Raw genomic sequence first — 13,433 nt, forward strand, 5'->3', positions numbered from 1 at the left:
GTCACAAATATGGCGGCGATAGAATACAGTGACGTCACATGAAACCCATGGATAAGGAGAATAATCCTGGCATGTTTTCATCAAAAACCTTAATTTCTTTTCGACTGAAGAAAGAAAGACATGAACATCTTGGATGACATGGGGGTGAATAAATTATCAGGAAAAGTTTATTTAAAAGTGGACTAATCCTTTAAAGCTAAACGTCATGAAACACTCATTCAGAATGTGTATTTATATCAGCAGTTTTTAATATCTATTATGTCCTGTTTAAGCTTTAAGAAAGCAAACTAAACAGTGTGTGTGTTTGTGGGCCGCTCCACGTGAGGGAACTCAAACCCTCTTGCCTAATGTCAGAGCGACCCGCATTCTCAAAGTGTCTAGAGGAAGCGGGTCAGGACTAAATATATCCTTCAGGACATGCAAAAACAAACTCAGTCTGTGTTTTGCTGCGCTGCGTGCATGACATTTCTTCTGATAGGTTATCAAAAACTTTCAGGACAGAGTTACACCAAAAAGAAAGTAGAATTAGTGCAAGTTTTATAATCCATCTGCATGACTGAAGTTCTCTTTGGGATTTGAGTTTTGTTTGTGTGTACATCCTTGTGACCTCTGAAACACAATGGACTACATGGAACAAATAGATGAAGATCAGCTCATTGAGATCGCTATTCAAATGAGCCTCCAAGACACCTGCAGTTTCTCCGTTTTGAATGAACCGCTAAGGTACAGCATGCACAAACATCTTCAATGCTCAGTATTTATTTTTTCAAACATAATTGTTTTACTCTCACACATTTCATTGCCTCGTTTAGCACTTTAGAAACAGCCAGTGATGAAAACCTGAAGATTTTATCTGCTATAAATCAAGGTAAGTCATTACTGAGCACTTTTATCTAAATATCAATGCTCTGATTAGGCAATTCCTTGATATTCCGCATGTGCTGTAATATTATCCAGGTGATGTGTTTGCACTAAGGAGACTGCACAAGTACAGCGATGCCTATAAAGAAAGAGACAGCAGAGGTTGGCTTCCGATGCACAGAGCGTCTGTCCAGCCAGATGCCCGTGTGCTGGATCTCGTCCTGCTGGGTGAGCAGACGCAATGTGTCTGTGTTAAAGTACAAACAAATGAGTGACTATTAGCTAATAAGGCAGTGTTACTGGGCATCTTTTGTCCTGGACAGCATCCTATGAGCTGAGCATGGAGGAGATGACGGCCGATGGAGACACTGCTCTGACTCTGGCTTCTCAAGCAGGACATGTGGAGAATGTGAAGGTTCTTCTCCAACACGGAGCATCTCCACACAACATGAACAGCAAGAATGAGACTCCACTTCTCCTGGGTAACAGCAAAACAACACAAAAGAGACGTCAAATAAGTCTGGTCTCTTACAAGCAATTAAGCAGATATCATTTTTAAGACTAAATTAATTAAAAATCGGTTACAATGTCACTTCACCAGGTGAAGAAATTAAATAATTTTAATTTATTTAATATTATTACTATTAATAATATTACTATTTTTTGCATTGTAAACATTTTCATTATTTACAAGTAACTGTAATGTTTAATTAGCTCAAAAATTGTTAATGCATAAAAAGTAATCAATGCAAATGCAATAAATATTACAATGTCAATGAAAAAAATATTACAAATATATTAAATAATTCAATAGATCAATAAATATTATAAATGCATACATTATATACACACAATATACACTTACATCTATATGCATATATAATATCTATAATATATAATGTAAAATTATATATTACATTTATATAATGTAATATATAAATATTATAAAAATATAATGTAATATATAAAAAATTCTAAAATATTAAATAAATCAATTAATATTACAAATGCATTATGTATATATATATATATATACACACACATATATACATATATATGCATATATTATGTCAATTATGTATAATGTATAATGTCATACAATTATATATAATGTCAATGCAAAAAATATAAATGTTATAAAATAAATCAATAAACATATTAATAAATATAAATGCATACACACACACACACACACACACACACACACACACACACATATATATATATACATATATATACAAACATTTACACACATATCTATACATACATAATATATACACACACAAATATATGCATATGTCAGTTATATATAATGCATAATGTCATACAATTATATATAATGTCAATGCAAAAATATAAATGTTCCTAAAATATTAATAAATCAATAAATATTGTATCAATAAATATTTTAAAAGTACACACACACTATATATATATATATACACACACACACATATTTGGGATGAAATGTAACCCAGATCTTTGACAAATGGTTCACTCCCTGCATTACACATTATCCTAACATATCACATACATAACATATAAATAATAGGATAAGATGAACTAGTCTTCACATTAGTCTCACTGGCTTGTGCAAGTAAGTGTATTGTGGTTTTGTACAAGCATATTGAAAATGTGGCATAACAAAACACTGTTTCTGCTTTTGCATTAGTTCTTAAACTAGGCATCAGGATCATAATCCCAAGTTTCCCTTTGCAGCCGTGAGGTCAAACTCTTATGATATGGTTCATGCACTTATAATGGGAGGTGCCAACATGGAGCAGGTGTGTTTGAAGAAGTGGACGGCCACCCATGAGGCTGCTAAGGTGGGATGCGCGGACATCCTGATGCTGTTGCTGAAACACGGGGGGAAGGTGATGGGGCGTGACGGGCACGGGGTCACACCGTTGGGCATCGCTGCAGAATACGGCCATCCGGATATACTGGAAATACTTATCGAACATGGTAAGTAAAGTTAAAGTTAAGATAATAATAAATTAAAAAAAAAAAAAGAAGTTGATTCCCCCAAAATGCATGAATGCATTTGCTTTCACCTCTAGGGGGCGATGCCACTGCACAAGCTACAAATGGAGACAGTGCATTATATGATGCTGCAGGCTCTGGGAACCTGGACTGTATTAATTTACTCCTACAACATGGTGCCAATCCTAATGTAGCCAGTTTTTGCTCTCAACTGCCAATTCACCGTGCAGCCTATGAAGGGCACTACCTGTGAGAGCATGCCAAATCAATCTTACCACACTACACCAACATCTTTGTCATGATAAAATCAATGTGTGTCTCTCGTTAATCTGACAGGGCTTTGAGGACCTTCATTCCCATCACCACTAAGAGGGCCATTCGTCTGTCCGGTATGAGTCCGGTTCATTCTGCAGCAGACGGAGGTCATGCTGACTGCCTCGAGCTGCTCATTGAAAAAGGCTTTGACGTCAACCCAATCTTGGGCTGCCATATTTCCGAAAAGTACGGTGACATGAGGAAGACCCCGCTGTACTTCGCCATCTGCAATGGAGACGTCACCTGCACCGAGATACTTCTGAAAGCAGGTGCAAATCCGGACCTGGACCCTCTGCGCTGCCTCCTGGTGGCAGTCAGAGCTGGGAAACACGAGTTGGTGCGGCTGCTTCTCGCCTATGGGGCGAACGTCAACTGCACCTTCTCTGTCATCAGTGACACTGTATTTCCTACAGCGCTGCAATACTGCCTCAAAGATGAAATGATGCTGCGTCTGCTCCTTAACAATGGTTACCTTGCAGAAAGCTGCTTCGAGTGTTATCATGACAAGCCTGTATCGACATACACATGGACAGAGGTTCATAGCCAGTCACACCAGATCAAGAGCAATCCAAACAAAGTGACCGTAAGCATCATATTTGGGGTTTAGAAACCAATGGGGTGCATTCACTAAACAATTGCACCACTTCAGCATGCACCAAAACCTGCGTCTTATTCACTAACCAGCTGAAAACCAGCTTAACCAGGCACTACCTGTGCTAGTATAGTGCGCACCATGAACATTTAAAACACCTTATATCTGCATAAATTAGGTTCATAAAGCATTGTTGCAATTAATGTTGCACTGTTACTTTAAAAAATAATGTGCATTTTATTGTGCAACAATAAGTCACAATTCATTCTTAGGCCCTATTTACACCAAGCATTAAGAAGTATTATTTTGGTCGATCGAATCACAAGAGGACAACGCTAAATACAGGTGTAAACTGGGTCTAAAAAGTTTTGAGCTTGTCCACTTTAGACCACTTCCACTAGTAGTTGAAAACACATTTGACCGGATTGCTAAATGCTCGTGTGGCTGAATGTGTTCGAACCATAGGCCGTAAAAAAAGATGGATGACACACTTCCATTCTCTTCCATTGTAGAAAAGTGAAGTGAACAATCTTGCGCTGATTTGGGACCAGAGTTTGCGCAGAAGTGAGCAAGAAGTGGTGGTGCGGTATTAAGGCCTCGTCTATATTTCTGCAGAATCGGTTAATACCATTGACTGCGGAACAACTCATTATGTTGGTGTGAAATAGACAGCTATGGAAATGTAGAAATTAAAGTTAAAGCGCCAATCTCTTCCCGAAAATCCAGAAAAAAGTCAGTTGGTGCTTCAGTGACTACTTCACTCAGAGAAGCTGCCAATCATGACGTTGCACTCCCGTTTTTATAGCATCAAATAACTAACTGAAATCAAACTTATTAAAAAAAACAAAAAAAAACCCCCACAAACACTTGAACCTACATCAGCGTGATAAGAACTACATAAAATGACAGAAACCATCTTTGGAAAAATTTTGTGTAATTTGATTGTTTAGTTTGTCTCACGTCCCATAAGATTACATGGAGAGGGAGGGGTTTATGACCTATACTGGGACCAGCCACCGGGGGGACGATCAAAATGTTTTGGCTTCACTTTTCAGGATTTGTGCGGCACACTTGGTTCGAAGACCTCCTACTGACCTAATGCTTAAACATTTTGGGAAACACGCTAAACCAAGTTTACAGAGCCCTGCACATGACATGAAGGGGAAAAAAAAGTAAATCGTCTGCAAGCTTTACTAAGTCGTACCCTCAATTTACTAAATTGTGTGCATGATTTACTATTTCGTGCCCTTGAGTTGTTAAATTGTGTGCACGATTTATAAATCGAGGGAACGACTTAGTAAAGTGTGTGCACAATTTAGCCTACTATTTTTTCCTGCATGTCATGTGTGGGACTCGGCACAAGTTTGGTTTTGAAGATGAAAAATGTACCAAGCATAATGTTCTCTCACCATTCCTGATTTCTAACACACACTCACAGCGTTTGGCCGGTCTCGGTTCAGCAGTCAGAGCAGAAACAAAAGCTGCTGCTTTCCATATGTTTTTCCATCATATGTAAATTTTGGAGCTTATTTCATCCAATAGATCGAAAGATCTGAAAAAGCCCTTACATTTACCCACCCATAGACCCTCCCCTCGAAGAAATCAGGACAGAAGAGGTTGAAAGTGGCCAAAAGAGATGGATTAGAATATCAGGTGTAAATGGGCATGTTTCCCTCATTTACTTGTTATCCGATTAACCAAAACACATCTTAATACCAGGTGGAAACAGGGCCTCGGTGAAGTCATATCAAGAGCAATCTGAACAAAGTGACCGTAAGCATCATATTTGGGGTCTAGAAATGAATGGGGTGGAATCGCTAAATAGTTGCGCCACTTCAACATTCACTAACCACCTAAAAAACAGCTTAACCAGGCACTACCTGTGCGTACCTGTTTATTATAGATTGCATTGTTGCAATTAATGTTGCACTGTTACTAAAAAAAAAAAAAAGAGAGAGAGATTTGATCACTGCCACAAGAGGTCGCAATTCATCCTTAGTGAATTCTCCCCAAAAAATTCCATTTCTATATTTATATGTGGCCTAATTATGCACTCTGTTCTGTGTTTTCAAGTTTTGCGAGTTCATTAGCGTGTCATGGATGGCACACTTGGCCGGGAGGGTGGTGCAAACTCTCCTGGATTACGTGAGTCACGTGCACATCTGCTCCAAACTTCAACACATTCTGGAGAGACAGGAGGAGTGGCCCAACATCTGTGACATCCTCAGTAAGACACTTCTGTTCACCATTCAAACCTATATGAAACACAAAAAATAACCATTTCTTAATGTCTGTTTGGTGCTAGGGAACCCACAGCCTCTGAAACACCAGGCCAGGTTGGTTATCAGGAGACATATGACACTGAGAAGACTGAATGACCCAGAGTTCATGAGCACTGTTCCTTTCCCCCCGGCACTGAAGAACTTCCTGCTCTACAAAGAACATGATGTCTATGGTAGAATGGATGAACACTAGATATATATGCATCTATATGTATTTTATTCCAATTTGTTTTATTTATTGGTTTGTTTCCAAACAATATCATTGTGATTATATCATTTTTCATATATCATGCACCTCTGTTTTTGAGCTTGTTTCGGAGTGAAATTTGACCTGGACATGATAGTTGCATGCTAAAAATGGCATTATCTTTTAAACCATAACAATTTGGCATACATTTCAATATTCACCAACATTCATCCTGGCCCTAATCCAACAACACTGAGGATTTGCTGAATCTGGTGTTGCTAGAGGCCCTTGTTATCAGAGCAACAACATTCCTGCGCTGTCAACGGCAGTCGGTGGCTTCGGAGATGCAGCGGACACTGTGTTCCTGTCATAAACACAGATCTAGCCTCTCCTGGTTGTTTGGATCCTATGGGACAACAAACAGCTTATCTGAGCATTCACACTCAGGCACAGGCCTGACCTGACAGCTTATGGCCTTTGAAATCCATTCATATCTACACCATATTAACCTTTAGCCTCTCTTCAGATTCACTACTTTTTAGGCAAGCTGAGGATTTGGTAGTATGACGTATGCTTCGATGAATGCAATAATAAAGCAAATTTTAATCCTGATTATGACATCAAAAGCGAGACAAAACCAGTAAAAGGCTACGAGAGAAGAGGATTTTTTAAATCCTCACAATGGTTCATGCCAGGCTGATAACAGTTCTTGGGATAATCTGCCCTTCACTATTAGCCTGTGACGTGTTACTTTAGCTTATTTTTGGCACATATGAAAAAACTAAAAGTACTTGAGAGTATTCTGGGTAGTCCAATTCTAAACCGAGGATACTCTTAATGTCAAAAGCAGTAAATTGTAGCTTTAAATTTTCAAATTTAGCCTAATTTTGCCACTTAAGTTCTGTGCAGTGATACAAACCGTAATTATAATTTCATTGAATGCACCAGTAAATACGTACAGAGCCATTCAGAATGGGTTTCACTCATTTAAGTGTTTCAAACTCAAGTATTTACCACACTGCTGGTAAAAACGGCTTGCTATTATAAGGACATTACCATTTCTCTCTAAGCCATCTCCTCAGAGTCCGTCTGCTTATTTTGGACATGAACAATGCAGTCAGCGTTTACTGACAGGCCTCGCCGTGGCCATGATGTGAGCTCACATGCTTTTTGCAGCTCTGTCTGATTGACTCCTGCCTCCCAAAAAAGCAACATCATCATGGGCTGGGGCTTTGTACCACGTCTCTCTGATCCTCCTCTTAAGACCCCTCCAGCTGCCCACCACAGTAGATGAGCGCCAACTCTCGCTTGCACCACTCATCCCAGACCACTCGAAAGATCTGATGTACCAAAACTGAGACAAAATCTTTCAGACTTTGAGCAGACTACCAAGAGGCCATGAGTACATTTGGCTACCGTCGGGAACTGAGTAAGTACGAGGATTTGGATGAAGATGAGTTGTTGGCCTCGTTGACTGCTGAAGAACTCCAGGAGCTGGAGAAGGAGTTGGCTGATATTGACCCAGACGACAATCTTCCCATCGGACTGCGACAGAGAGATCAGACGGCTAAGACTCCCACTGGAACATTCAGCAGGGAAGCTCTGATGAAATACTGGGAAAATGAGACGAGAAAACTGTTGGAGGAGGAGAGGATCGGCTCCACAAGCCCTAGACAGGTTAGTGATCTACAACCTCAAACACTGGGGAAGTACCCTCAAAGATACAAATTTGTACCTTATTTATCCCTAAAGTGTACATAATGGTACCTTAGAGTAGTAAAATGCACGCTTAAAGGGATAGGTCATCCAAAAATGAAAATTATCCCATGATTTACTCACCCTCAAGCCATCGTAGGTGTACGTGACTGTCTTTTTTCCGGACAAACACGATTGTAGTTACATTTAAAAATATCCTGACTCTTCTAAGCCTTAATCTGGTGGTGAATGGGGCTCGAAATTTTGAAGTACACAAAATGAGTTACAACAAAAGTAACTTCTGACGCTATGTATGACATAGGAAGTAAGAGTAGCGTAACCTTGAGGTTTAAACAAATAGGGCTGGGCAACAAACTCAAGCTTCTCTTCTCTTATATCGAAATCTTGCAACATTTCTCTTTAAAAATTCTAATTTTAGACTTCTAATTCATGACATTCTGTGCTTCTGCGTTCATCAATACATCGTGCGTAGGGTCAGAGGTCACTCTTCCGACGGAACTAGACTCGCGTACGGACGTTGCCGAAAAACAGTGATATGGATATTTTTCATCACTTCACTTCAGAAGGCCTTTATTAACCCCCTGAAGCCATGTGGATTACTTTTATGTTGGATGGATGCACTTTATTGGACTTCAAAATCTCAAGTCCCATTCACTACCATTATAAAAAAATTGTGTGATTGTGTTCGTCTGAAAGAAGATAGTCATATACACCTAGGATGGCTTGAGGGTTAGTAAATCATGGGATCATTTTTGGTTGAACTAACCCTTTAAGGTAGTAATATGTACTATATTATGGTACAAAGTGACAAACTTTTGAAAAAAAAAATTCTGAGAGAGTTGGGGTTAAAACAGCTGAATTCTTGAATAGCAGTTGCCATTTGGCTAACATTTTATAAAATAAGCAAATAATGTACATACCGTCATAATCCAGGAAAAGGTATGATTTAAAGGGTGAAGGGACACCATGCGTCAGGGACACCAGATCTCATAACAGCACCAGGATCGATAACAGCACCAGTGCTTTTCTAACAATGACTTTATCAATTCCAGAAAGATGAAGATGGCAGAGAAGAGGAAGAATGTTTAACTGAGAGTGACACTGAAGAATCTGGGGATGAAAAAGACGAGGTTGAAGAAAATGAGAAAGGTGCACAGAAATATCAGGACGTTGAAGAAGAGGAGCAGGAAGAAGAGGAAAGTGAACTGGATGAACCAGTGACAGAAGAAGAGGAGGAGGTGGAAGAAGAAGAAGAAGAAGAAGACGAAGACGAGGAAGAGGTGGAGGAAGAAGAAAATGAAGACAACAGTCCTAAAATGGCAGAGTCACTAGATTGTACTACTCAACCTCAGCAGTGTTGGTCTACCAACCCTCAGTCCAATCACAGAATGGCAGAGCCTGTAAGACGACACTCTCCACTGATGGGCGAACCAAAGGTCCAAATTCAGGAGCCCAGTCGCATGTCAGGAAACCCCACTGTGGTGGATGAGGTTCTGGAAAAGATCCTCAACAATGACCCAGATACCACCGAAGTCAACCTCAACAACATTGACAATATCTCCCAAGACACTCTTATCCGATTTGCAGAGGCCTTACGTTCAAACACGCATGTACGTTTCTTTAGTCTTGCCAACACACATGCAGATGACCAGGTGGCTTTTGCCATTGCCAAGATGCTGAGAGAAAACGGCAACATCACAAATCTCAACATTGAGTCCAACTTTATTACAGGGAGAGGTATCCTGGCACTGGTACAAGCCCTCACCCGAAACAGTACTCTTACGGAAATGCGATTTCACAACCAACGGCACATTTGTGGAGGTCAGGTGGAAATGGAGATTGTGAAGTTACTGAGGGAGAATACCACAGTGTTGAAGTTGGGGTACCAGTTCGACCTTCCAGGCCCTCGTATAAGCATGACGACCATTCTCACCCGCAACCAAGACCTCCAAAGACAGAAGAGAATGCAGGAGCTGCGTCAGCAGCAAGGAGGTGCAGCGACACCCACAAACCCAAGAACGGCTGCTCTTCAGAAGGGCACGACCAACTCTTCTCCTTACGGCTCACCTCGGAGTTCACCATGGTCATCTCCAAAGCTACCACACATTGACATGGCAAAGAAGAACGCTCCCCCTGCTCCTCCTCCACCACCACCTCCTCCTCCACCACCACCACCTCCTCCTCCATCCAAAGCCTCCATCCAAGAAAAGAAGGCTCCCTCCAGAATGATTGCAGAGGTCATCAAACGGCAAGAGGAGACCTCCAAGAAACAGCAGCACGGGTCCACCAAATCCAGGTCCAAAAAGGGCAAAAAAGGGGCTGCAAAGCAAGCAGAGACTAACAGCATATTAAAGGAACTGAAGAATGCACTGAGACCCATCAATGATAGAGAGAACTCCAGACCGTCCACACCTCTACGCTGCGCTCACGATCAACTCATGGACGCCATCAGAGGCAGTAGCATCAAAAATCTCAGAAAAGTGAGTGAGTATCTCCCAAAACCTAGTGAGCTTTCTTGCTGTCTACAGTCTTCTTAGGCAGCATCCTACCTGAAATAGAACCTCAAATGCCTGATTTGTAAAACTCCATACAGTTAGTAATGCCAAATACAATGTTCTTATTTAAAAAAGTGCTCCCTTTAAGACCAAATAACTCTTGTGAGCATACCTCTCGTTGTTGCCACACCTGTTTATAACAGATGGTGTGTCGCAATCCAGTCTATATTAGATGCATTGTTTAGTTCAGTTCAGGGTTAGTTCACCCAATAATGACATTTATGTCATTATGTCATTGACCGTAAGACACAAATTCAGATATTTTTGATAAAATCCAATGGCTCAGTGAGGCCTCAATTGACAGCAACAAAATTGACACTTTCAATGCCCAGAAAGCTACTAAAGACATATTTAAAACAGTTCATGTGACTAGTGTTAATGTTATGAAGCAACGAGAATACTTTTTGTGCACCAAAAAACCCCCAAAATAACGACTTTATTCAACAATATCTAGTGATAGGCGATTTCAAAACACTGCTTCATGAAGCTTCGAAGCTTTACGAATCTTTTGTTTCGAATCAGTGGTTCGGAGCGTGAATCAAACTGCCAAAGTCACATAGTAGCTTTCTGGGCATCTGAATGTGTTAATTATCTTGCTGTCAATGCAGGCCTCACTGAGCCATCGGATTTTTATCAAAAATATCTTAATTTTTGTTCTGAAGATGAACGAATGTCGAGTAATTAATGATAAATTTCATTTTTGGGTGAACTAACCCTTTAAAGACTATGGCCACCATGACCATGGCTGTAACCATGTCTTGAACATTGGGGGTACCAATTTTATTTTAATTTTTTTTTTTTTTTTTTTTAAAGATATAAATTATTAAATGGGATTTAAGGGAATAAGGAAAAAGACAGAAGAACGGTAAAAAGTTCTTATTTTTCATTCTTATTCATATATGTTGAAAACACGTTCCTTGTCTCGTCATATGATAATTGGATATTTTCAATTCAAAATGGTGAAATTTCATAATAAAAGTTGAGTAGTTTGCATCACTGTATATTACTGTCAGTCATTGAACATTTCTATCATAAAACAGTTGTCAAATAGTAAATGTTTAGCTACTTACAACTCATCTGATTGGCCATCTCAATTATTTTGATGAGCGCTGTTAAACTACTGAGGCAGACCAGCCTAAAAATGTAACTTTAAAACCTTTTGTCATCCTAGGTTTAGGGTCATCAAACAGAACGGTGCGTAATGGAGGAGTGCAGCAGAGCAACATCAAGAATATTAAACATTGAGGGGGACAATTTGGCTATTTTTAATTATTGGGGGGACTTGTGTCCCCCTCAGTGTCTATGTGGTTACAGCCCTGACCATGACAGAAGAATAGATGTGGTGAAATACATAAAACTCAACCGTAGCTTCAGCTCATGCCGCAGTGGAAAATTCAGTGTTATCCTCAGATAAGGCATCCTGACCCCACAAATTCCTCACACTTACTGCTGCTATGAATAGAAAGCATTTTGCCCGTCTCGATAAGGCAGATGCCTTGGTGCTGTGGAAAATGAAAACTGTTTGAGTTGACAGGAGTTTAATTATTAATAATAATACTATTATATAAGTAAACAAAAATAGCAAGCTTGGCTTGGTTTTATTATTGATTGCATATAATATATAAAGTCACGGTAATCCAAATGTGCTGTGAATAAATTTAGTTAAACTAGAAAAAAATGGAGGGATCTGACCTTTTAATTCTTCGCAGGTGGAAGTTCCTAAGTATCTTCGGTAACCAGGCTATAAGACAGAACAGGAAAGACCTCCTGAGCATCATCTGCGAATACAGAAACTGCTTTTCTCAGAATCACACCGAACAATTCTGATCATTTCAGGTGTTTGGTGAGTTTGCATTAGAAGGTTTCAATGGTACAAATTCTGTAAACTTGATCACAACAGGGTCATATTTAATGTTTAAAATAACAGGGTTTTCAGTATTGAGAATGACCTGGATATTTGCACTGTATTCATTTTTTATTACTATTAGTAGTAGTGGTCGTTTCTGCTGTTGTTATACTTTGTTGTTTTTAAAATGAAAAATCGACTAATAATTTTTAACATTATGCCTGTATAAATGTAAATATCTGACTTGGTTTAAAAATCTTCAATTAAACAATCAATTAAAATAATGAGAGCGTCCTTATTTCTGCCATACAGTATGTGTGTTACCAAAACAGTTGCAAAGGTCAGAAGATTAGCCTTTCATAAGCAAACGCAGGGCCAAAATGACTTTGCTTGAATGGGAGAGCATTAGTTGTATGAATATCAGAGTCTCTTAATCCGGACTCTGTTATGTTTGTGTATTTTGGAAAAGTTCCCCTGGACTAAATCCACTCTGCAGCTGTTCACCGTGAACAGAGAAATGTTTTTAGCAGCAGTGGCAGGAACAGCAGCAAAGGAACGTCTCTGAAAGGCACATACATTTTTCCACAGAAGAATGATTAAGGTCTTAATCAACTTCTAACATTATTTACATGCATGCAATAGACATTTAAAGCATGGCTAACTTCTGATGACAGGGGGAAACATAAAAGCTACTGAACAGGTTATGAAGGAATCACAGAAATGGAACTAAAACACCTCCTTAAACCATTTCATTCCAAATTTACTTGCCACGAGAACATTTCAACATTATATAATTTGACTGACATGTGCACATGCTAAAATCCTGGCAATGATCTAACCCATCCTGGAGGTAAAACAATATCATTTTGTATGACCAAAATCATTGTTGATTTGCATGCTTAACGTCTGCCAGATAACTTTAGCGCCCTATAAAAAGAACAAAACAAAATGTCATATGCAATCAGCTGGCTGGCTAAACCCCAGAAATACCATATCAGGCTGTGGGTTTTAAAAATAAACATAATGTTCCAGTATTTTGAGATTTTTAAATTCACTCACGGATATTTTTTTGGAATCACCTACTAGGAAACTAAAT

General features: G+C 39.4%; 1 protein-coding gene across 6 annotated transcripts; it reads left to right on the forward strand.

Annotated features, from left to right (window-relative positions):
• The first annotated feature begins 403 nt into the window (after positions 1–403).
• On the forward strand, positions 404–12,621 carry LOC125245537 (leiomodin-2-like). 6 transcript variants are annotated; one of them, XM_048156165.1, is made up of 10 exons: positions 404–723; positions 813–868; positions 958–1,089; positions 1,185–1,343; positions 2,581–2,826; positions 2,922–3,093; positions 3,181–3,742; positions 5,825–5,978; positions 6,057–6,206; positions 7,291–7,606. In XM_048156165.1, the coding sequence occupies exons 1-10, from the start codon at positions 620–622 to the stop codon at positions 7,326–7,328; spliced, it is 1,773 nt and encodes a 590-aa protein (XP_048012122.1). In that variant the 5' UTR covers positions 404–619; the 3' UTR covers positions 7,329–7,606. The 6 variants fall into 6 exon arrangements, with proteins under 6 accessions (XP_048012122.1, XP_048012124.1, XP_048012123.1 ...); XM_048156167.1 differs by lacking the exon at positions 7,291–7,606 and adding an exon at positions 12,201–12,621 and having other exon boundaries at positions 405–723; XM_048156166.1 differs by lacking the exon at positions 7,291–7,606 and having other exon boundaries at positions 405–723; positions 6,057–6,323.
• Positions 12,622–13,433: the final 812 nt, after the last annotated feature.

Source organism: Megalobrama amblycephala, linkage group LG14, assembly GCF_018812025.1.
Source record: "Megalobrama amblycephala isolate DHTTF-2021 linkage group LG14, ASM1881202v1, whole genome shotgun sequence".
Lineage (NCBI taxonomy): Eukaryota > Metazoa > Chordata > Actinopteri > Cypriniformes > Xenocyprididae > Megalobrama > Megalobrama amblycephala.